Source organism: Chinchilla lanigera, unplaced genomic scaffold (assembly GCF_000276665.1).
Source record: "Chinchilla lanigera isolate Chin_1 unplaced genomic scaffold, ChiLan1.0 scaffold00036, whole genome shotgun sequence".
Taxonomy (NCBI): Eukaryota; Metazoa; Chordata; class Mammalia; order Rodentia; family Chinchillidae; genus Chinchilla; species Chinchilla lanigera.
In genome coordinates, this window is record NW_004955437.1 from 4,578,175 (window position 1) to 4,603,947 (window position 25,773).

Consider the following 25,773-nt stretch of genomic DNA (forward strand, 5'->3'; position numbering starts at 1 on the left):
GGATTTGAATGACATTTTGGGAAGTAATTAATTCAGGTTCTCGCTTTTGCTTCTCAAACCACTACTTCTTGTGATTTGGGTTTTCCCACCCGCAAACTTTCTCAGCATCCAGTGTGACGATATTGCCCCTTCATGGTAGAAAGCAGCATTGCAGTGAAGATCCGGGTTTCATGGTGGCCTCTAGTTAGGTCCCTGGGAGCAGGTCTTGCATGAGGGTTCACTGCCAGTGATTCATGCAAGAAGAAACAGAGAAGGACCTGGAGAAGTGTGACGCGGGTGGGAAGAGGCCAAGCAAGGTGTGACTGAGGACAGCCGCAGAGGGTACACTTCAGAGCGCTCCTGCCGCAGACCTGCCAGTGACTGTCCCACCTGGAAGCAGAAGAGTTTGACTTTCCTGCTCCATCGCCCATCCGTCCTTCTGTAAGGAAAGGACCGCTTGGGGCTGGGGTAAAAAACCCCCAGGCATGGCCTGCCCTCTGTGCCTACCCACAAAGTGGCTCTAGGCGTCCTTTTGCTACTAGATGCAAAAACACAGAGACTCAGAGGAAGGGGAACATGGACATGGTACAAAGGGATTCAAGAAAATATTCGCAGAGCACCGACAGCACCTGTTAAGTATTCCACCTACAGGCCTCTTGATAAGAAGTAGTCAAAGGTCTCACCACCGGCCAGAAGTAGAATCATCAGAGCTGTTCTAACATTTGGGGTAGTGATGGATTACTATTGTCATCCGTAGTTTAAAAGCAGCAGAGGCACTGCGTGTCACATTTTGCTCCAGAATAACGTTATTGCTATCACTCAGATTCTATTCCAGTCACCCACTGAGATGACCGGGATCTTAGTACACAGGATACTGTACGCATACCACATACACATGTTTTGCCAAAATTTTAATGGCTTCTGATGCATGGATGATGAAAAATAAAACTTTTCTCCATATATTTCCTGGTAAGATCTGGAGCTGTCCCTTTATACATACATGTGTTATAACTTGGCAAACCATAGTAAGTTAAAATAAAAATTGCAATTTTTTTCAAGTGCAGTGTTTAACACTCTCTAGGTGGAGAGCCTTCATTTTTCAAAAGCCTTTCAAAATACCTCCCAAAGCATCGAGTTTACGGACATTTAATGCTGTGGTACTGCTGCGGGTTCTTTAGTCTGCTGATGAAGTGGACAGGGCAGTGGTCACAAGGATGAAGTATGATGGACAGAAAGACACTAGAGGCCCTAGCTGTGGGCAATCTGCCAGCTGGGCACAGGAAGCTGGCTGGGTCTGTCCGTGCCACATCCCAACCATTCTTGAGATTCTGGTTACTGTCCCGCCTTTTTACCAGTTGTAAGTAATAACCAGACTAAATTACTGCTTTGATTACCATGAGGCAGGACAAAAATATTTCTCCTGAGGACTCTTGTTGTAATACTGCGCATATGGCAGGGGTTTTTTTTTTTAAGTTTTTTTTTTTTCTTTCAGTACTGGGAATCGAACTCAGGACCTCACACTTGCCAAGCAGGAGCTGCGCTGCTGAGCTATATCTCCAGCCCTGCATACAGCATTTTAACTTAGTTTTAACTTACATCAAGTAAGACTAATTCATACTGTGATCATGTGATGTCTAACAGCTCATACATATTGTTATACTGACAACAGATCAAAATTGCCTCACCTGTATAAGCTTGAGGTTCCAGGGTGGGTGGTTAATCAAACCTTCCAGCTGGACCTGGTTGGCTACTGCAGCTTGCAGTTCCACGTAAGTATTACTATCCAGTTGTAATCCTGGGAACAGGTCATTGATTAAGCTGAGGAACAGGGGTTCGTCTTCATCTACCTGAGGTGGCACAGGTTAAGGTGAGTCAACACACATTTACAAACGAGCCAGATGCGTACTGCGCACCCTGCTTCTTGCCCAGGGAATCACCTGTTACTCTCCTAATCTGACTTGCCTGCTCTGGTGCTTTCTCCTGAACACCGCCACTGGGTCCACGCTGTGCCAAAGCTTCTTGGCATTCACGACCTACCATCCAGCCTCCACTTCTTGCTCCAAGTTTGATTTCACTGTTTATCATACGAATGTTCTGCCTCTCACAGACTGGTACTTACATTCACCTTCACGTATGCAATTTATAATCCCAACCCGGTAAGAACAGGACAGTAACATTTCATTTAAGTTAAGAAACACCTGGCTAGGCACCGTGAGAGGCACATGCCTGTAATCCAAGGTATGTGGAAGGGTGAAGCAGGAGAATCACAAGTTCGAGGCCAGCCTTACAACTTAGTCGAGACTGTCTCAAGATCAAACTTAAGAAAGGGTTGGGGATGTAGCACAGAGATAGAGCATCCCGGAGTTCAAACCCTAGTACCACAAAAGAGAGGAAGTACCCATAACCCCATATGACTTCATCCAATACTGGCTGGCAAACTCCACCGGATCAGTGTTCTGCCCTTCTTACAATAGGTTGAAATAAATTGACTCCAACTCCTCATTGTGTTTTTAATACGTTCACTGCCCAACCCTAACCTCTGACCTCTTCTGATTTTTCCTTGTTCTCTGGAGTTTCCCTGTTGCTTTCTTGAATGTACAGGGAGGAGTTTCAAGAATCGAAGGAAGGCTAAGGCAAGAAGATGCTAAGTTGAAGCCCAGCCTGGGCAACTCAGCAAGACCCTGTCTCAGAATAAAAATTAAAAAGGCCTGAGGGGATAGCTCAGCGGTATAGAACTTGCTTAGCATGTGCGAGGCCCTGAGCTCAACCCCCAATGCCACACACACACACACACACACGCATGCACACGCATGCACACACACATGCACACACGCATGCACACACCGTTATCAAAGAAAGGCAGTGAGATTTACTAGGAGGAGCACTGGATTTGGCATCAGAAAGTCTTAAAGATTGTTGTTCCAGCTTCTCTGATGACTGTGATTAGGGTCAGTCCCCTAACCTCTCCACATTTTAGTTCCCCCACAAGTACTTGTAAAACAATGATAAGCAAAGCAACCACCCATATCCAAGCAGCGTTGCAGTGAGCTCGACAAGACAGGGCACCTGAACAGGCTTTGCGACAGTAACGAACTAGGGAGATGTTACCGGACAGTCTCTGAAACTAGCCTGTGAGTTTCCTGGTGACCATTTCTTGTCCAACCTGCATGCCCTGGGCATGGACACCATCTGTGGCACAAATATTACACAAACGTGTCCATCAACTAGTTCTAAACGCCTGGCTATAGTTGTAAAAAGCATGAAGGCAGTGAAATAACTCCTACAATTCCCAGGGCAAAATTGTAATACAGTTTTGGAAAAACAGGAATAGTGCTGATGTTTTGGGAGAAATATCTGAGATAAGCTATTCATAAACAAAGCAAAGATTCTCATGGTTCCCTATGGATCCAGATTTTCACGTTTAGAACCTGTGTCACACTCTGAAGAACGACAGAGAACCGGATGGGAACTTTGGCACTGAAGTCCACTGGGGACCCGTTTTCCTGCACACAACCTAAGAAAGGGTAGGTACTTCCGGGCCGTGATGGTCGGAGTGGAGGATGGGAACTCTGCCTTCTGGGAGCTCACTCTTTCTCCTGATTGTGCTCACAGCGCAGCCAGAGCCAACCACCACACACCAGCCAAACAGACAGAAGCCAGGTCAAAACTTGGAAGAAAAATGAATTAAGAAGAAAAAAAGATACCAGTTTAGAGAGGTTCATATCTCTCAGTCCTCTCATGACAGTGCTTAATTCACTGTCTTCAGGTCTGGCTCTTTTTTGAGATCCAAGCGTTCTCAGCACAGATAGAATATTTCTCAATCCAAAGTCATAATGGACCTAATATGAGAAAAAAACAAAAAAAAAGGCAGGGAAAGATGATTTCAGTGAAAAACTGTAAATATCAAAGTAGAGAGTCAGCTTTTTTTAAAAAAAAAATTCCCTGATTGGCATTTATCAAGGTAAGACTGCACAAGGAAAAACCAAATGCTACAGCTACGGGAAAAAAACACATGTGGAAAGTTACCTGTTTAGTGAGTTGCTCTTCACAGAGTTTGTAAAGAACATAAAACTTTTGGGCCAAGATAACATTTTCTAGAAAACCACAGCTTGCAAGTTTAACTCGCATAATGATCTGAAAAGTAACATGGTGAGAATATTTTTTTCAGAAACTTTAGTGGAAAAAAGGTAAAGAACATAAATGACATTATGCTTTCAAATGTTAATGCATACCTGCCTATCAGGAACCATCATAGCGACAGTTCTAAACTGGATTTTTAAGTTTTCTGGCAGTTCCTGGCGTCCAGCATATCCAGGGTTCTAAGAGTTAAAGTATAGTCAATGTTTAGTTCTTGATACACTTTTCATTTCCTGGGCACAAATACAGTTCATACCCCTCATTCAGATTCTAAGGTGGTATTGAAAAAGATTAGATTTATAAAATGTCCTTCCTTCCTCACAAGTGTGTACTGGACCACCCATATTTAACAATGTTCACATCACTTCTTCTATATATCCATTTTCACGGTATTGTTAAAGCCACACGTGTACTTCTGTATAGCAAAAATTAAGCCTTTGTGTATATTGGTTTGAAAAACAGAAATGAAAGAATAGAAAAGCAAATAAATAAATGAATAATTAAGTCTAAAATATTTTATTTTATTTACAGAGGAGAAAAACAGGATTTTTTTTTTTTTTTCCGGTACCAAGAATCAAACTCATGACGTTGCGCTTGCCAGGCAGGCGCTGTGTCGCTGGGCTAAATCCCCAGCCCCAAAACACAGGATTTTATTTCAAATAGCCTTTGGTAATTTTTAGTTCATCTCTTCAGTTATTCTTTGCAGTCATAGTTATAAAATTCATTGGCTGACAAAGTACCATTAAAAATAAGAGCCGTAGGTGTGAGGGGAAGAGAAATAGATAAGAAAATACTGTACTGGAAAGGACACAAGGCAAGGTGGAAAGGAAACTACATTTCCTCATAATTAACACTAATGTGAAGACAGGTCAGCTCCAAAAGTTCTGAAGGAAAGGCTGGAGGTTCACAAGCCTGAGAAGGGTCCATTATTTTACAACAGTTCTTTAAGAAATCTTCAGGCCCTGAACATTTGCTGAAACACTATGTAAAAACGATAGGCTTTGCTAGGTGCTGCAAATACAGAGATTTCCAGTTGCCCCGTAGTCACAGAACCCCAGCTGCCAACCGCGCCCAACCAGATTAAAAACTACACTTCCCAGCCTGCCTTGCAGCTGGTGTGATTAAATTCCATACAGTGAGCTGCCGAGGGACACATCACTGTGAAATACCCTCAAAGTCTGTAGCTGATTCAACCGGCTGGATGGAACAAAACGGACATGCTTTCTGTAGCATCTCGGGTCATAAGGTGACCTTGCAGATGGAAACCGTGATGGAGTAAAAAACAGAAAGATCTTAGTAGAGTAAAGCCTTACCTGCTAAGCAACTACTTTTTAAGTCTCAGTTATACATTGCTTAATGCAACAATCAAATTGATATTTCTAATTTTATTCTTAATCCAGGGGGACTGTTAAACTTAAAAATTCTTCTCGCCTGTAGTTTCACACTGAGCAAATTTCTCCATCCTGTTTCCTGTTATAACTGCTAACTTCTAGGTTATCATTATTTCCCCAACTGCTTTACTACTTTTGCTTACAATAAAGCTTATCAGAAACTTCTCTGCTTTTGCTTTCTATAATTTATCTGTGTCCACTGGGATCTTTAAAACTGAATACTTCGTGTTATCTTGCAACTCAGAGGTTTACCTTAGTAGATAATATATAAAAACATTAAAACTGGTCCAACATTAACTTCATTTCCCTAATTCATGGAAACTTCTGTTTATTCATCATGCCTTTGGGTGCTGATCTGCACGATGATTTATCTCAGGGTAGTGCTGTCCATCACGCAGTACCTGAATTGGTTATCACTCTTTGGTATACGATTGTTAAATTTCTTTGAAAATTTTAAGTCTTTTTTTTTTTCTGTTAGTAACAGGGGAAATTAAGTGTAGTGGTTAAGCAGGCAAGTTTTGATTTTAGAGACAGAGGAACCCATCTCCCTTACTGGCTGTGTGACTTCAGCGAGTTTATTGGTCTCCTTGAGCCTCAGGTACCCAAGCTATAAAAATACCCACCCTCAGAGGGTATGAAATAATGTGCATGCAATAGGCATTAGTGTTACTGAGCTCAGGTTCTACCTCCTTGGGATCTCATGATAGGCCTGTACCTCCCTCCCCTCTTGGAGTTAAGTATGACCATGTAAATTAACTGGAGCCAATGAGACTTGTGATTTGTGACACTTCTACGAAGAACCTCCGAGCCAGAGTACAACTCTTCGTATTCCCTTTTGCCTTGGCCATAGCAAACTGAGGTGGTGACAATCTTGTCAGCCTGCATGCCAGAGTAATGGCCTGTAAAGCAGACCCTAGCCTCCCAACCCTACCCAGCCAACCCACAACGGGCACGTGGCGTGAGTGAGACGTGTTCAGGGTTTTAAGCAACTTGGATTTAGCAGTTGTTTCTTAGTGCAGGATTGCATGAGTTATGCTGATTTAATATCTAAGATAGTTAGCCCAGAGCCTTATACCTGAGTGCTCAATGAACTGTAGCCATTGGTATTAACATATTACTATGTCATCTTCAAACTGGGCTATTTTTACTACTCAAACAAACAAACAAAAAAAAACCCTCTAATGTTCTGGGGTATAGCTCAGTGGTACAGTGCTTGCCTAGCACGCACAAGGCCTTGAGCTTGATTTCCACGCCATAAAAACAAAACAAAACAGACAAAAATCATACAATAAAAGAGTTCTGGGGCTGGGGATTTAGCTCAGTGGCAAAAGCGCCTGCCTGGCAAACGCAAGGTCGTGAGTTCGGTTCCCGGTACCGGAGAAAAACCAAAAAAAAAAGAGTTCTTAGCTCCTGGACAGTCAGACATTTACCCACTAATATATGAGTTCTTTTTTTTTTCATAATTTGCAACAATCAAATTAATCAAATTGCATTTCAAATGTAGGACTATGTTCTCACCATGGTTAAGAAGATTCCAAATTCTGGATTCAAATCAACACAATCACCATCCGAAAAAATGAACTGTCTTTTTCTCTCTTTTCTCGCTGTCAGGACAATATAAATCTGTTGAGCCGCCACCGATAATACAGGCAATTCAATTCTGTTAAACTCATCAAAACAGCCCCAGGAACCCGACTGCGCAAGACCTGGCATGAAAAACAGTTACTGTGTAAGTTTTACTCCATCATACACTTTCTCGATAACAATTATTGCTCCAAAGTACTTGCAAACAATTACGTATTTACACCTGATTTACGTAAAGTTTCCCATCTGGCTGTTTATAAAGACATCATTATATTCAGGACTTCTGCAAAGGAGATAAGATCCGATTTAGTCTGGAAGTTCTACCTTCAGAGGGAGTGGATGGGGACTGCACCACAGTGTCAGGGAAAATAACAAAATAAGGCATGCCCTGCCCGGGTCAGATCTCTCTGTTCTTTTATTGCAAGGAGACAGAAATGTCAGGACGCAAGGTGAATACAAGAATGGCCCAAAAGATTTTTTATTTATTCCTCACAAAACCCAGCACAAAGCAAGACCTGGATATCACAGACAATACTGCTGTCTATTCTCTAAGGATGAAAACTACACTACCTTCAGCTGTATGAAATGTTCTCATTTCTTTTATTATTAGTCACTCCCATTTTTCCTCTCTCCCTTGTGAATTTCCATCACATATAAGTCACACACACACACACATAATATGACTTCAGTTTTTCCGTCAAACTTTGTATCTCTCGACCTTTTTTTGCAATGTATCCCGCCCCCCTCCCCCCGCCTTGGCCTGATAGTTGACGGAAGCTTCTTTCTTTTAATTTGCATTTCCAATTTCCAAGAATTCCAATGGTTATTTTCTCCTAACTACCTGTTTTCCTTTCATTGGCTGGATGTGATACATTCTTGAATCTCCCTGAAGCTATCAGTTTTACTACCTTTGGCATTTTCTTTTGTTTCTTCTTTAATCCAGGGCAGCAGTCTGTACCTCCCCAAGTTCTTTTGAAACACTAGTGAGACTGTTATCTCTGCATAATGGCTTTTGAGGGTCTCGTTCGTCATCCCAAATGCAAACTCCTATTTTCAGGGTCCCTGCCCGGCTCTGGTGCTTTGAGGAAACAGCTGGTAGAGGGGGGAAGCTTGGAGCTCGTCCTCTGACACAGGTCTCTGGCCCTGCCACTCTGGTACATTTCTGACTGCCATTTTCACTGCATACAGCATCGTGGATACAGAATTTCACACATTTTTCTCTCATTCACATATCATATATCAATTACATATTCACAATTTATGCCTCAAGGCCACCATAACTGACGCTCAGGGTTGTTTCCAGTTGTTTGCTGCTGCAGGCGCTGCTGCTCTGAACATTCACAGGTGTGCCTTTGGCAGATATATATCAAGAGGTGGACAGCTTAAAATATGCCTGTCTGCTTTTTAAAGTAATGTGACTGAGCTCCAAAAAGATTTACACCCCCACGAATGGTAGATGAGTGTTTCTGTCGCTCTACATTCTTGCCAGTGGTCAAAAAATGTGACACTGCCGGGCGTGGTGGTGTACATCCGTAATCCCAACACTTGGGAGGCTGAGGCAGGAGGATCACTGTGAGTTCAAGGCCAACCTGAGCTACAAAGTGAGCTCAAGGCCAGCCTGAGCTATACAGTGAAACCCTGTCTCAAAAAAAAAAAAAAAAGACACTTAAGTCTTAGTTAATCTGCTAAGTAAGTTCAGAATGGAATTTCATTCTAATACACCCTGTTTGGGTGCTGGTTATTCATTTTCCTTTATCTGTAAAAAGCTGTCTTTTTCCTCATTTTTCCATGGTGTCATCTTTGCTCATTGATTCACAGGCAGTATTTATATATGAGGGACATTAACCCTTTGTAGAAAGTATACATTGCCACAGCTTTTTCCAAATTTCTTTTTGGTTTTCATTAATGAACGTAAGTTTTTTACTTAGGGTAGGCAAGGGTACTTTTCTTCGTGGTTTGTGATTTTTGCATTAAACTTTATCCTAAAAACAACTGTTACCTTCTAAAGCTACTGTTCTACTTGTACCTTCCACGTTTAGGCATTAATCCCCCAGAACTGATTTTGGTATATAGCGTGAAGTAGGGATCCAGTTCTCTCTGTTAAACAATATTCATCTGCTATCCCAGAACTGTGGATTATAAGGTCCATCTCTTCATCACAGATTTACAATACCATCTTTATGCCATGTACCAGGTGGCTGTGGCCTGTCTCCGCATTCTCTATCACATTCCACTGGCCTACTTATCTATTCCTGCCCCAATATCATACTTATGTTCTAAATTTCTGAAAATTTCATTTTCTAACTATTTTTGTGATTTACAGAAATAAAACTGACTTTGTGTTGATTTTGTATTTATGTGTGAATGCTTTTTTTTTTTTTTTTTTGGTACCAGAATTTGAACTCATGATCTTGCACGTGCCAGGCAGGCGCTGTGCCACTGAGCTATCTCCCTGGCCTGTGATTTTTACATTCTACTAAACTTACTAAATTCTATTTTTCTGTAGATTTTGTTGAAGTCTCTTCACAGTCTACCATGTCATTTGTAAATAATGCAATTCTATGTTTCTTTCTAGTCTCTGGATTTCTGCTTTTGTTCTCCACTGCCCTGGTTGGAACTAGGGTGCCTGAGCAACAGGAATTACAATAATGAGAATCCTTGCTTGTACCTCACTGCAAGGAGAATTCTCCAAACTTTCAGCAGTATGATGCCTGCTGTCGGGTGAGCCATGTGGATAGAAGTCTAGAAGAAGAATTCAGGAAGCAGCAAAGGTCAGGGCTCTGGAAAATGAGTATGCATCGGCTGTCTGAGCAGCCTCAGGAAGAGCAATACGGCTTCGGCAGGCAGAGGGAGGGGAAGGAGGTAGGTGGGAGGCGGGTATCAGAAGGAGCAAGTGTGACCATCCAGCACAGCACTGGACCACTATAAGGATTTGGCTTTGTCCTCAGAGTGAAGCCATTAGACCGCTTTCAGGAAGACCATGTCACGAACTGATCCACATGGAGAAGGAACACTGCGCTGCTATGAGACTACAATGGGGTGGGGAAGGGTATAGACACAAGATGACCAGCTGGGAGGCTGACGGAAATGCTCCAGGAGATGCTGGCTGCATGAGTCAGGTGACAGCAGTGGGGAGTGAAGTTTGCGGTGTATTTGGGGAATAAAACCAATAGCGTTTGTGGATGGGTTGGATGTGAATGCAAGACAAAGACAGAAGTAATGGATAAGTTCAAGCTCTGGGCTGTGTCTGAGCACCTGGGAGAATGCAGTGGCCACTTACAGAGATAGAGAACGCTGGGGAATGCGCGGATATGGGGAGGGAGGACAGGGCTTTGAGTTGGGGTACAGTGATTTTGGACCTATGAGACACTGAAGTGGAGAAGTCAAGTAAATGTTTATATCTGGAGCCAGAGCTTCAGAGAGAAGACTGAGGTGGAGCCATGAATTAGACAGTCATCAGAGAGATGGTATGTACAGCTTGGATTGGCAAGAGGTTCCTGAGGAAATGCACAGAGACACAAAACAGATCATCAAGGAGCGTGTTCCAGGGTGGAAGTGCTCCTGGGTTTCTTTTTCCTATCTATCTGAAATTGCTTCCTGTAGTGGGTTGATAACTGGTGGTCAACTTATAACCCCCAGCTGAACTGAGTAAGTGGTGCTGGGTGTGGGAGGCCCACCTGAGGACTGCTGCCAGCAGCATAAGACGCAGACCTGGAGAAGAGGCAGGCTGTTGGGAGTAGAGAGAGGCCGTGGGGAGCTGGCTTTCCTGATGAACTTGGCTGTTTTCATCCTCTGAGGAGCTCGGGACCCCGCTGGCACTGAGAATGGCTTTGGTTCACTTTGGGGAGCTCTGGTCCTCACTTTGAGCATAGCTGCCTGGTTCCGGAGGGGAACATGGCGCACTGCCGGCCTCCAGGAAAAGCTTGCTGCATTGGCTTCCCTGATGGGAACTCAGCCATCCTGGTCATCGGAGGAGCTCGGGACCTCACTGTTGCCGACAATGCCTGTGGTACCTTTTGGGGGAGCTCTGGTTCTTCTGAGCATCACTTCCTGGCTCCAGTGCAGATCCCTCAGCCTGCTAGCACAGATCCTTCTTCCTGCTGGTACAGACTTTGTAGATTCCACCACTGACCTTTGGGCCTTCCCAGCAGATCCATGAAACAGATCTGCATGAGATGTTGTCATGGGTTCTGGGCCTCCAGTTGGATTTGTGGGAGGCATTGTTATGAGCTCTGGGTATTCAGCTCAGCTCATGTAGGACATTGTTGTGGGATCCAGGCCCTCAGCTGGATTCCTTGGTCTTAGTGTGTGGACAGATTTCCAGCACACTTTTGCATACTGCTCTTTGGGTGACTTATAAATAATCATATAAAGTATGTGTCCTGTATTATGTTGTTCCCCTTGCAAAATAAGCCCCAAATCAACACACTTCCTATCTACCTTCCAGGAATTTTTCCAAAATTTCCCAACTGCTGATGGCCATTCTTATTTTCCAGGGTTGCTGTTCTTTTTGAAAAACCTTTCAGTTCAATGAGATTTAATACCAGAAGGAAAGTCATTGTTGTCATCAATTTGCTATTTTGTTCTTACCTCTGCTGTTGTTTCGGTCCATTATAAATCAATTCCATTTTCATAATATAATGTACCGTCAATGCATGGACTATAACACCAGCCATAGTATTGAACCGTACAAAATTGATAATATCTAGCCACCTTTTGTTCAGAAAAATGGCAGTATCATTTAGGTCAACTTATCCTAGTGTTGATTCCTGGGATAATGCCATTTTAGATTTACATCAGCAATAAAGGACTAATTCATTTAAAAGAAATAATTTAACAATAGTTAACACTTACCTTTGAAAATCCTTCCTAGGCCTCTGAAATCCATTTGGTCTGAGCAGTTGAATACAACCACGTATTTTCCCAAACACCTGCCCATGTCTTTCGTGGTTTCTGTTTTGCCAGTGCCCGCCGGTCCTGCCGGAGCTCCTCCCATGTTCATCCCCAAAGCCTGAGCCAGCGTGATATAGCATCTGTGAGTGTGAATCAGATATGCCTTTGTGAATACGGGATAACTGGTGTTACAGAAAAGCACAAGCAAGCGTCCCATGTGATTAGAATGCACCTATTTGTTTGTTTGTTTGGGTCTTTTTGAGACAGGGCCTTGCTATGAAGTTCAGGCTGGCCTTAAGCTCACTTTGTAGCCTAGGCTGGCCTCGAACTCGGGACAATCCTTCTGCCTCAGCCTCCCAAGTGCTAGGATGACAGGCGTGCACTACCACGCCTGGTTTATCTGTTTGTTTTAGAGTTTGAACAGTCCACACCAAAGAGGCAACCGAACAAGGGGGAGGCTGGAGACATCAAGAAAAGGCTGAAGATGAAACTTGATTGTTCATAATTTTACTGGGAAGCCGATCTACTTATAGTCATGGCAGAACAGAAGGTTCTAAAAATGAATTCAAGTCAATTCCACTATTTTGAGTGTGCATACTGAACTGGGTGTTGTCGGTTATATGAAAATGAAAAGGACCCAGCTCTTGCTGAGTGTCATTCTTGGAAAGATTATTCAGAAACTTCACTTTAGGCATCAATTTCTGCACTTGAAAAAACCAGGAAGCTGAATGAGATGATATCCAAAGTACTTTCCTTTGCAATTCTAATCGCATTCTGCATGCTTCTTGGAAAATTTTCCACCTTTCAATCTAAAACTCATTATTAAATTACTCACAGTCAACAATGAAGTTTGCTTTTATTCTTTTATCTTTGTCTACTTCATGAAGATTTAACAAACACGCTTATTTAAGGAACAGCGATGGTTATTTCACGTGAGACTTTGATGAGCGAGCACAGGCCCACCACGGCCGCAAGATGCTTTGAATATTTCAAATGTAATTTCAAAATAATTTGAGACACATAATTTAATTATAAAGTAGAAGAGCAAAGCCTGGGGTTCCTACCTGTCCGTTAACGGTGTGATAACAAGGCGATCGGTGCACCCCAGAAATTCATTTTGGTAAATAAAATCAACATCGGTAATTGATACCACAGTTTGATCCAAATCTTCCTTGAAATAAAATCTGCTCTGTTTTAGCCATTCAAAATCGGTAACGGATTTGATATGCATTTTTACCTTAAAAACACGAAATTTTCAAAGTTTACAAGCGGAACTGCCTAGCGTAAAACATAAGCGTGTGGGCATTTTTGTTCACTCATTCATGTACTGATTCTCTTTCATTAAACAAATATTTATCGATTCCCTCTGTGCACGACAGAACGCTGGGTAAACAAGGATGGACACTGTTGCTGCCTTCTGCAGCTCACAGAAAAAGAACAAAAGACAAACAGTGCGACAAGGACAAGCGATCTCAATGCAGTTGGGAAAACACCGTCAAAGAAATTCAGTGTTCATGAAAATAAGTAGCCAGAGAAACACACCTAGCCCAGGGCATCAGAGAGGGACACTTAGAGGAAAAAATATCTAAACTAAAAGCTGGTCAGGGAAATAAAGGGCAAAGATCCAGAAAATCTATTGCTTGTGTTTAAGAAACTGAAAAAAAGTTCAGTACACAGCGGAATGTTCAGAGCGCTGAAGAAAGAAAGAGTTGAAGCTTCACGGTGCCCTGTGAAGGCTTTAGAGACTGTCCTCGTGGTATGTGGAATCAATGAAGGGAGTAAACCAGGAAATGAATGGTTATACACACATCCATGTCTTCCTGCGCCAGCAGTGTGCCAGGCCACCCAACCTGCCTGGTCACCAGTGCATCCCGTATCTCTGCATGGAACAAGATGTACCAGACCCTCGTCGCTATGGGTGACAGCTCCAGGACCTGGTCCATGAGAAGAGACAAAAACCAAGCCAGCATTTTGAGAAACTCCATCCCTCCCCAACTACATTCTGAAATACTTCGTGACTGCCCTCTGGTAAACCTGGAGAAACCTCTGTGGGAGGCCAGCTTGCTAGGAGTGACTAACCCGCGGGGGCGAACAGGAGATTAAAGAGCCCTGGGCATCTGGCACTCCTCGCTTTTGTTTACTTAGCCATGGCAGCGGCAGTTAGGGTAGAAGATTCATCTGCCTCCTGTTACCTATAGTATATGCCCAGGAGATCAATCGGATCTCAGCTGTGTTGACTTTCCCTGGAGCCAGCACGCCTGCATGCTGCCAAAGGAGCACGGCTTGCTCTTTTTTCCCGTCGTGCTCACAGAGAAGGTCAATTAGGCCTTGATTCTCATTATTTGGTCTCCTACAAACCTCAGTCCTGCTTTAAAAAAAAAAAACAACCAGTAGGTCCACTTTCAGGTCATTCAGCAGACACTAAAAACCGGACCTCTGGCAAGCACAGGTAACTCCACCATACTCAACTCTCCATCGGACCAGGACTTCCCACATGTCACTATTTACAGTCTGTCTTTCCATTATTATGGTCTGTAGCATTGTTTAAGCTCTTGCTTCCTCCTCCACTTTAAGAATCTGGCCTCCCACACGAAGAAGAGTTTTTACTCATCACTTTATTTTTTTTTTTTTTCTTTTTGAGACAGGGTCTCACTGTGCAGTTCAGGCTGGCCTTGAGCTCACTTTGTAGCCCAGGCTGGTCTCGAACTCGCAACGATCCTCCTGCCTCAGCCTCCCGAGTGCAGGGATTACAGGCGTGCACCACGACGCCCAGCTACTCATCACTATAAAAGAGCTACTTTCAGGTAACACAGTCTGGCTCCATCTCCAAGGACTTTCTTTTCTAACACAGAACCCACAGGCCCAGAGATGTAGGTAAGGAGCTGCTTCTATCAATCCATTAAAATGGTAAGGAGGGGACGGATAAGAAAGAATATATCTAGTGGGTTCTGAGTATATGTGGATTACAATGCAAGCATTATATATGGAAAAATAAAGGGTACACACACTGGCTACAAGATCCTAGTTTATTTTATTTTTTTGTTTGTTTTTGTTTTTTCCGATACTGGGAATCGAACTCACGACCTCGTGCTTGCCAGGCAGGCGCTGTGCCGCTGAGCTAAATCCCCAGCCCCAAGATCCTATTTTAGCTGGGATGCAAACTGATGATGAGGTCAGTGGTGATTAAGAAAAAAAGAAAACAGTTTCATAGTTTTCATTGTGGCTAAGTTGTTGTTGTTGTCGTTTTTAATTTATTCTGCTTAGAAAGTAAACCTTTGCTCAGCACTTAGCTTTTTGTTTGTTTTTGATACCGGGAACTGAGCTCAGGACTTTGTGTTTGCCAGGCAGGTGCTGTGCCACTGAGCTATGTCCCTGGCCCTCAGCACTCAGTTTTAAAAGAAATTTCTTCCACGGGACTTCAGATTGATTGATTGATTGATTGATTGGTCTTTTTGAGACAGGGTCTCGCTATGCAGTTCAGGCTGGACTTGAGCTCACTTTGTAGCCCAGGCTGGTCTCAAACTTGCAACAATCCTCCTGCCTCAGCCTCCCAAGTGCTGGGATTACAGGCGTGTGCCACCACGCCCGGCCGGGATTTCAGCTTTAAGACGTCAGTGAGAGAAGTGCAGACATCTTCAACAGTATGCTCACAGCAGGTACAACAATGCATCCCACACTGGCATTTCTTGAGCTGGACTTCGGTAAAAGTCAAAGGATAACAATAATGGCAATACGATGAAAGCCAATCTGTAGATGGCCATACCAGTGTGCCTACATGCGCAGTTTTCTGCTGCTTAGTTTCATCCAAAGAAAATTCTATAGCAGTTTTTCTCAACCTTTACTATACATAGGAAAACACGTGGGGATCCTGCTAAAATGCAGATCGTGATTCAGCAGGTCTGGGAGTCGGGGAGGAGCTGGAGATTCTGCTTTTCTAACAGGCTCCTAGGTGGTGCTAATGCAACTTGTCCACATGCAAGATTTTGAAAATGGGGATCTACTTTTCAAGAGACTAGATGAACTGGTTATGTATCCTTCACACAACTTCAATAAATACCACTGATCTGATTTGAATTTTAGATAAAAGTTTGAAATGGGTAGTTTATGATCATATTCTGTCTTTTAAAAGTCCCACCTTGCATGGATTATGAATCTCTAGTGAAGGAAGGGGATGCCTTTAAATAAATAAATGAAGTCAAATAAAGCAACGATAGTTAAAGACTTACAGGGTGGAATATGAAAACCACCTGGGTCCCTATTCCATGATAGAAAACTCCTGCTAACAGGATAACTTGGCCTGGCCCAAAGACACTGATTAGAGTGCTATTTTCTTTTCTTTTCTTTTTTTTTTATACCAGGAATCGAACTCAGGACCTTGCGCTTGCCAAGCAGGCACTTGTGCTGCTGAGCTATATCCCCAGCCTAGAGTGCTACCTTCAAGAGGAATTCAAATGCCGCTCCTCTCACTCCCACCCTACACAAGAACCTTGCTCAAATCAAACCCTGTTAAATGCTATCAATTGACAAATAGCCATCAGAGTGAGTGCCTTGAAGGTCAGTTCCACTAATTCTGGACCGCTCCATTCACAGCTGGTACATCACAGCTCATGATGTCCCAGCTCAACTATGTATGCCCCTGGTCAATGTTTAATGAAACCATTAGTCAATGCGGATCCTCTCAGTTGGTTCCAGGCCTTCAGAGTACTGAGAAGATATACAGATACAGCTGTTTAAACCAACTGATACGGACATTTGAAGGCATCATATAGGAGACAATTGTGAAAACAGACAAAGTAGATGGGAAATTTATGTGAGTTAGGCAAGTTGCATAATCCTTGACTGTTCCTTATTAACTAGGACATGAAATTATTTTGACATAGGAAAAAAGATACTTTACCAAGTCATCGAAAATATCTCTCTGATGCACGTGGATGGTGATTAAAGTTTCAAATTTCACTCTATCGAACTTGGTGAGGTCATGCGTCGTCTGGCTAATGAGAGTATTCAGAATATCCAAAAATTTCTGATTGGTCGCTTGCATGATTTTCCTGTCGTCTTTTGCATTATGTAAAGCCTCTTCTGAATCATGGGTCCACAACATCTGAATTCCCAGAAGCCCAACCTACAAACCCAGCAGACAAATATTTACATCTGCCAAATATTTAAAGCATATCTCCAATAAAATTTTGAGGTCACACAGGCAAGAAAACAGGACTGTACTCATTTTTAACTGAAAAAGAGGCATGCATTTCTCCACCCCAAGAAGGGAGGAAAAACATCTGACATTCTACTGTTGATATTTAATATGTAATTATGTCAAGGTGCATACCGTGTTTCCTTGAAAATAAGACCTAACCAGAAAATAAGCCCTAGCTGGTCATTACCATGGTGATAGCCAGAGTTGTGCAGATTATACCCCACTATTCTCTTGCTTGGTGGCCATTCTGTAATGGCAGGTAAAGTGAGGATAAGCTTATTGGCATTTTTGATCTCTAGTTTTCAAGGCTGTTAGGACTTATTTTGGGGGAAATAAAGTAGATGACTAATTAAAATAATGCCCACTAGTTACTGAACTTAATTTCTATCAGCCCACTTTATGTTGCTGTCATAGAATACTACAGATTGGGTAATTTATCAAGAAAAGAAATGTGTTTCTCAGTCCTGGGGGCTGGGATGCCCAGGGTCCAGGGCTCGGGAGCTGGTGAGTGCCCCTCTGCTCACCATCTCCTAGCAGGAGGGCAGGCACGGGAGCGTGTGCCAGCTAGCGCTAGAAAGGGCTGAACATGCTCTAATAACTGATTTCACGATAACCGACCACCTCCTGGGATGACATTAATCCATTCTTGAAGTCACATCCTGCAGAATCTACTTACCTCCATTGGGAGCAGCTGAAGCTGAAAACTGGTCATATGTGTGAGGGCAGGACAGAGCCAGAGGGCCTACAGCAGTCAAGCTACCTCAGTCTTGAGAAAAACATCCTTCCTGGACAATTTCAGTCATTAGTTGCTCGGCAACCTCGTGCTTAGTGATACTAACTTTGCAAAGGTATAAATAAAGGCCCCTGCTGTTGTTAGTCGGTCCTCGTGCCCACCAGGTAAGAGGCCACTCCACCTGACCCCAGCTTTTGTCTCTTGTCTTTACTTCCTAAATCCCCTCACCATTTTCTCCCGGGACCGCCGAGAGACCACCGAGTCCCTACACACCTTTGATTCGGCTCCCGCTTCCAACACCACTGCACTGGAAACTGCATTCCCAGCACACGGCCTCTGGGGGACTCACTCAAGCCGCAGCGTGTTATAGAAGATCCACAAGAAATGTTTCTATAAAGGGGCCTTGGACTACCAGATCCCCCAAGCAATGACATCCTTACCATATACTTTCTCTTGAGTAACATTTTCCAAACTTCTACAAACAATATAGTGCCTTTGTCCTCTCTCGATCTCTCACTCTAACATTCATATCTTTATGGCAACTTTCTGTCTATGTATCTGTCTACAGAAGAGAGAGACAGGAAGTGAGACCTGGAAGCAGTGTGGGCAGAATGTGGGTGCTGCTGGGTTCCACAGTAAGGAAAGCAAAAACGAACTGCTCTTTATCCTTGCCTCATCAAGAACTTTGATATTTTTACTGCTAGAGCTGTGCAAATCATGGGATCTGCAGGGCAAGGTAAATAAAAGCACCCAGCTGAGAAGAGCAATAGGACCTAGAGAAAACAGGAACCTCCCAAGACCAAGGGATTCTGGTTCTGACAACAGCCTAAGACGGCCCCAGATAGAAAATGCAATAAGAAAAGGATACAAGGGGCCGGTGATTTTAGCTCAGTGGCGCAGCACCAGCCTGGCAAGCGTAAAGTTCTGAGTTTGATTCCTAGTACCCTCCAACAAAAAGCTACAAGAGCATAGTGGCACAGAAGTGTTTGATTTAAAGACAAATAGGACCAGTACACCTTGAAAAACCACTGCATAATAACCGAGAATAAATCTTTAAAGTAATTTTCCTGAGTCACCCTGAAAATTTTAAATTATGCTTCTATATTCATGCTAAGAAGCTCAAAGAATTAATGGTTAAAGTTAAAGGATGTTTCACTGAAATAAAAAGAATGTTCATTCTCACGAGTATTATTTACTACTTATAATAAGCATATTAAAATTCTAGAAGGGAATACACTAAAAGATTAACAGTTATTTCCAGATGATAAAAATAAGGGAAATTAGCTGGGTGTGGTTGCACACACCTGTAATCCCAGCACTCGGGAGGCTGAGGCAGGAGGATCGTTGCGAGTTTGAGATGAGCCTGGGCTACAAAGTGAGCTCAAGGCCAGCCTGAACTGCATAGTACAACCCTGTCTCAAAAAAAAAAAGGCAAAAAAATGGGAATTTTTATTTCCACTCGGGTTTTCCAAATTTTTCCAAATATTTGTAGCAAGGATAGATTGTATTCATAATCCTTAAAATATGTTTTGGAAAGCATATATGAATAATATATTTAAATAATTATATCTATATTATATCTTAAATAATTTTAAAGAAAAACTTTAAAGTACTTTGATAGCCGCTAAATTTCAGTTATTCAGAAAAAGTACTTTAAAAGACACACTGAGAAAAAAAAAAGTAACAACCTCTTGAAAACTGGCCAACTTTCCTGCTATCACCTGTTCAATTTTACCATGCTAAATCCATAGTCTAAATTATACCTCAGAATACAGTATTCAGAATACAGACTTCAGAAATAGGGCTCAATATTAGACTTGGAGCTTTCCTGGGAGAGAGAAAATACATTGATTTAACCTCAGGAGCTCTTTTCTCAGCTAACAAAGTATTTTATAAAGCTTTATCACAAAGGTAGTAAGAATATTGAAGCTTGTCAAGGATATTACACAATATGAAAAAAAATTAGCATATTAAGATATTCTGTCCAATAAAGGTTTACTCTGTATGTGTACTTGTGTGGTTTGAACAAGCATTTTCCGGTACCGGGGATCGAACTCACAACCTTGTGCTTGCCGGGCAGGCGCTGTGCCACTGAGCTAAACCCCCAGCCCCTTGAGCAAGCATTTTCATATCATTTCTGCTGTCTCAAGTATGTGTGCACTAATTTAGGGTCTGGAGTTCAGGTTTGGGGAACAGTTAGAAAAGAAATACAGCTTGGGTAAAAACTGCCCCTATTGTTGTTGGAAGGTTCTTGTCTTATCTCACACTATTTCTGATCAGATTACGAACCATCATTTCATTTATCGAGGGTGAAAATTTAATGAAACTGTTGGCTTTTCATTTTCTATCTCAGGTCTGAATAATACTTGACACATTCCAGTGCACGTCTAGGAGCTGGACAGGACAGGAGCCCTGAGCGTGGGGACACCTGCCAGGCCTCTTCTAGGTCTCTCCCCTGAAGAAGTTAGTTGCATGAGAAAGCCTCCCTTAGCACCTTATGCCAGTTTTACTCACTTGAGGGGGAAATACACAAAAAGGCAAGAAGGATTTCACTTCAGGAAAAGCTGTGCTTGTTACTTTTATATTTTTGGGTTTTTTTTTGGGGGGGGGTGGTTTCCAGTACCAGGAATTGAACTCACGACCTCGTGATTGCCAGGCAGGCACTGTGCTGCTGAGCTAAAGCCCCAGCCCTCATTCCTTTTATATATATCCAGCTCCACACTATGCTTGTATCCTATTCATCTAGGTATTGATATACGTATGCATACCGATGTATTTTGCATGAGTGGTTTAGCATCCTCGTGTGTCCTTAATGACGGCTGCACAGAGGCACATCCTTGGCCAGAGGATGAGATGTGTTGGCTGGGAAGGGTGCAGGCTGATGAGCAGGTGGTTGGGAGCTGGAGGGGTCAGCAAGGCCTCCCCAAGTACCAGTTCAACAGCCTCCTCCACGCCACCAGGTCCGTCTCCCCTAAGCATCAGGTCCCCGCCCGACTTCCGTTTCTTTTTTTTTTTTTTTTTTGGTTTTTCTCCGGTACCGGGAACCGAACTCACGACCTTGCGCTTGCCAGGCAGGCGCTTTGCCGCTGAGCTAAATCCCCAGCCTCTCCGACTTCCGTTTCTTTTCACCCTTAGTAAACACGGTGGTCTCACCTGTGCCGGGAAGTGACTGAGAAAAGGTAAGAGCTGAAATCCCGAGTCGCTGATCTGATAGAAGGCAGACCTGATGATATTGTGTAACGAGGACATCTGCACTTTTAACAAATCCAGGAGCCAGATCTCAACAGGACCTTTGGCCATAACGGGAGTGTCCAACTAAAAAATACGTTGCAAATGTATTACACACGCATAATAACTGGGCATTTTTACACGTGTCACGCACTTAACTTGATAAGTCACAGTACCTCAAGGGTAAACAAATTGCTTTATGTCTTATTCAAGATTAAACAGAGGTAAACTCACCTGACCACTAATACTGTTCGCCGGAAGGAATGGTAGCTATCGCCTAGTCTAAACTCTCACCTTACAGGTAATAAAATTAAGTCTCAGAAAAGTTCAGCGGTTATTCAGACTAGTTCCCATAAAGCCAGAGCTACAGAATTAGAGTCCAGTGTTACTTTCTATCCCCTCCTTTATTTTTCATAAGAGAACTGTATTCTCCTCAGCCTACTTGGTGGGTGGGAACATAAACTAGTACAAACACTTGGGAAGTCACCCTCAGCTTTTAAAGAAATTCTAATGACAAAATTTAAAACAAAGCGAATCACCATAATTTTTTCTCCTTCTCTTGATATAACAGCCAACATACGATCGTAGTCTTTTGCGTGAAAAGTCACCTCGTTTATGTTGTCAGATACTGCAGGAAGATGCGGCTGTCAGCAACACAAAACAAAATCAAGACATCACGCGTGAGGCTAAGCTCCAAGCACTGGGCTGTCTCTAAAACCCTTAGTATTCTTTAGCTTTGGGAAAAAAAAAAAAAGAATTATTTCCTTGTCTCTACAAACAAAACAATACAGACTCCTCTGCTCTGACCCCTGGCTAAACTGGAGACATTTATAACAAATCTTATAGAAACTAGGTGTAGTGGTGCACACCTGTAATCCCAGCACTCTGGGAGGCTGAGGCAGGAGAATTCAAACTTAAGCCTAGCCCGCAGAATTTAGCAACACCCTGCCTCAAAAAAAAATAAATAAATAAAAGGGCTGGGGGTGTAGCTCAGCGCCAAGGCCCTAGGTTCAACACCCACTACGCAGAGGGATAGTAGGGTGGGAGTGGGGGTGCGGGGATCCTACAGAATGTTTTTGTTTTCTCCCAGTTTTGAAAATGCCCCTTTTGTACTGTGGAGACGAGGCTGACGACCACCCCGTCCTCCCTCCAGAGGGAGACAAACACGTACTGTGCCTCCCAGCCCTCTTCCCTCCCAGGTACAGGTCAGTCCTGCCTTCTCTCTTAGCTGTCTGTCTGCGCTTTACATCCATCCTCTCTTTTCTTATATCCACAACTCCTTAGGAACCAACAAGGGAGAAAACAGTAGCTATGCCCAGATCCCAAAGCCAGAACTAGCCAGAAAATGAATTTCACAAGGCCTCCACGCTCAGTTTGATAGTTTTTCTCTTCCTCCTGCAGTTTTGCTCTTGGAAATAGCTAAAGGCATTTGAGAAGCATTCTGGAAGGAAAAAAAGAGGAATCCAAACCACAAACCCTACGGTCAAAGACTGTCTGAAGTAAAATCCTGATGATGACGAATGATACTCAGCAAGCACAAGCCTTACGTTATTTCCTGTGATGCTCACGACAGGCCTGTGACGCAGGGACCACTGATGTCCAGCTTTTAAAAATAAGGAAACCACGGCAGGATAAAATGAAGAAGCTTGTCAAGGCCACACAGCTAGTGTGTGGCACAGTGAGACACCACCGCTCATCAATGCCACTGCATTGTGCCAGGCTCTGAATCCATGGAAAATAACCAAGATGATTTTTAATATTCATCTTTTCTGCCTGCCAGTTTAAGATGTATTGATTGATTGACTGACTGACTGATTTATGGCAGTCCTGAGGACTGAACTCAAGGTCTTCACACTGAGCTACAGCCCCAGCCTTTCCTTCAATTTTTGAAATTGTGAGACAGTCTCACTAAGTCGCTAAGTGACCCAGCCTAGGTTCAAACTTGTGATCTTCCTGCCTCAGCCTCCCAGAGTGCTGGGGAGTAAAGGCATTCACCACCACACCCAGGTAATCTTTACTTTTATTTAACTTGCTTTTATTCTTCATTACGCATGCTATGGGGAAAAACGATGGAGATCTCAGATACTTAGCTTATACCTGGATGGTGTGGGAATCACTGGCTTGTCCAAGGATTTCCAGGAGAACCGGATCAGACACGAAGAAGAATCTTGGAAATAATAATCTCTTCTTCTCCAAATACCTTCAAATAATGTCAAGAGCATGTTACTCAGTGACTTTTCTTTCTGAATTACTAATTCTTTAGTGAAGACAAAAATCACTATTATCTTCAATAAAATAATAGCAAACACCCAGAGGCATTTCCCATCACCTCTGCGATGCCTGGCCAGGCCCCGAGTCCAGGTTTCATGATGGATGCTACTTAGGAAAACAAGAAAGGCTGGGGATTTAGCTCAGTGGCACAGCGCCTGCCTGGCAAGCGCAAGGTCGTGAGTTCGATTCCCGGTACTGGGAAAAAAAAAAAAAAAAGATCTGGAAAACAAGAGAGTAATGAGAAAGTAATTCACAGCAGGGCCACCCCATTGTCCATCATCTTTCCTATCATGAGACCCCCCTGGGACATTTCCAAGAGTATTGGAAACCTCATGGTTTAAACTCAGAAGGACACAAGGATGTTGTGAGAACAAAATTGAGGATTAAGTCAAAATTAAGTCAGGACGGGGTGAAAATGATCAAAGTAGAGTATGTGCATGTATGCGTCTGCCAACATAAAATCCATTAATCTGTATTACCAATAAGAGCAAAACAATAAATAAATGAGCAGAAGAAAATTCCTATTCTCACTTCATCCATCACTGTAAAACTAGAAATGCGGGCTATAGCGTAATTTGTGCAGGATAAGAAAGATGCCGTCGCATACGCAATGACACAACGCTTACCCTGTAAGTGACTTCTGACAAACTTCCAACTGTTCGTGTAAATGAGGCAAAAGCTGCCCCATGGTTTCGTCTCCAACACAGCAGCTAATCACATTGGGATTCTCATGGGCTCGCTGCATTATTTTTATCCAGGCCTTGTCAATATTCTGAAAACGTTTTGCTTCCTAAAAACAAATCCACAGTCAGTAAGGATTAGCATTTGGATAATTGAAAAAGCAGAGCCTTCACTTTGGAATTTCTGAGAGTTCCTCAACCCAATCTCTATTAAATCTCTGGCTAACATCATTTAAACTAATTTCTTCATCTCAACAATAGTTCTTAAGAACAAAACCCCACACTTTGTAAAGCTGCTTATTAAAATACTGCTTCATCACAGTGGGGTTTATCACTTGTTTGTTTCCTTGCATTTAATATGTGTTTGAAGTGCCACATGATTAATTTGCAGAGCTCTAAACTTAAAGTTCAAATCTAGTCTTTCAGCACCCTAGGTGCTTTGGTGTGATGAACAAACTGAAGAAGCATGAAAATAATTTGATCTCAGGGTCCTTGGAATAATTACAGCTCAATAATACTCCAGGGGAAAAAAAAGAAAAAACAGGAAAACAAAACAAAGCTCATTTACATTTTTGCAAATGAAAATTTTCTATTTGCTATGAATGAGATGAAGCTTTGCATTTAATTTGCAAAAAAGCGCCTCAAGAAATTGGCATCATCTTGCTTCTTAAAAAAAATGCTCTTTTCTAGTTTAAAAACAATATTATAGTTTCATGTCCTAAAAATGTGTTAAAAAGAAAAACCAACCATTTTCAATACCCTTTATCCTTGATTTATAATCTATAGAGATGTTGTTTGTAGACGGAGAAATTTAGGAATTTCTAGCTTAATTATTTCAGGATTAATTTGGTAAGAGGAAAATTAACCTTCATAGTCTAAAACTATCAGTTGGTTATTGATATTCACTTGAAAAACCCAAATAGAATTGTTTTTAAAGTTCAGTTACAATCTTCTAAGGCTGTCTCTTTGCCCCACACTGTATTCTGGATCTGCTAGTAGCAAACTTACTAATAGTTTATTTGGATTCCAGGATACAGATTAATTTTAATATTATTCTCAGATAAATATTATAAGATTAATGCTTGGAAGAGGTGAACTACTATAATTGAATAGTGCTATAGTTGAAAGTGAAAGGGAAAAAGTGTACAAGGAAGAATTGTTCTTTTAAAAACTTTGTTCTCTTTGAAGCTGCCTAGCTCTGTAACTGCCTCACGGCTCTGTAACTGCTGTCTTGACCCCTGCAACCACTAGAGTGTAACTGAACATGCAGGATGCCTGATTGTAACTGAAGGTCATTCATCTAGCCCTGTAACCGATGATCTCACCCTGCTATCTAATCAGAAGAACTGCCAGGCTGTCTTGTCCCACCTTTATAACCCCTGCTTATGCCTCATATGAAAATCCTGGCTTACAGGATTACACTCGCTGCCTGGCTTTTGTTGGAGGGTATTCCAGCCAGGACCACCTGTGTAAAATAAAGCTGTTCACTGCCTCCTGACTTCCTCGGGTGTCATTCCTTTCCTGGACTCAAGAGAAGTATCTCCCATACTCAACCTCAAGATATTTCACTGTTTGAAATTATGAGTTTCTTCTTGATGCTATGCCAATCAGAGTCAACACTTTTTTCTTTTTCTTTTTAATCTTATTTTGCTTTTTTTAAAAAAAATAAAAGGCCAGATA

General features: G+C 42.5%; 1 protein-coding gene across 4 annotated transcripts in view; it reads right to left on the minus strand.

The window, feature by feature from the left end:
• Dnah8 (dynein, axonemal, heavy chain 8) overlaps window positions 1-25,773 on the minus strand; it is a 280,486-nt gene that overhangs the window by 136,399 nt on the left and 118,314 nt on the right. For all 4 annotated transcript variants that reach the window (XM_005389606.2, XM_005389605.2, XM_005389608.2 and 1 more), the window contains exons 38-49: window positions 24,040-24,203; window positions 23,240-23,342; window positions 21,682-21,786; window positions 21,068-21,229; window positions 16,882-17,106; window positions 13,049-13,221; window positions 11,946-12,124; window positions 7,026-7,213; window positions 4,212-4,298; window positions 4,006-4,113; window positions 3,684-3,818; window positions 1,665-1,826 (exon numbers count right to left, since the gene is read on the minus strand). In XM_005389606.2, coding sequence (XP_005389663.1) covers window positions 1,665-1,826; window positions 3,684-3,818; window positions 4,006-4,113; window positions 4,212-4,298; window positions 7,026-7,213; window positions 11,946-12,124; window positions 13,049-13,221; window positions 16,882-17,106; window positions 21,068-21,229; window positions 21,682-21,786; window positions 23,240-23,342; window positions 24,040-24,203 — 1,791 coding nt within the window. The remainder of the gene's footprint in view (window positions 1-1,664; window positions 1,827-3,683; window positions 3,819-4,005; window positions 4,114-4,211; window positions 4,299-7,025; window positions 7,214-11,945; window positions 12,125-13,048; window positions 13,222-16,881; window positions 17,107-21,067; window positions 21,230-21,681; window positions 21,787-23,239; window positions 23,343-24,039; window positions 24,204-25,773) is intronic.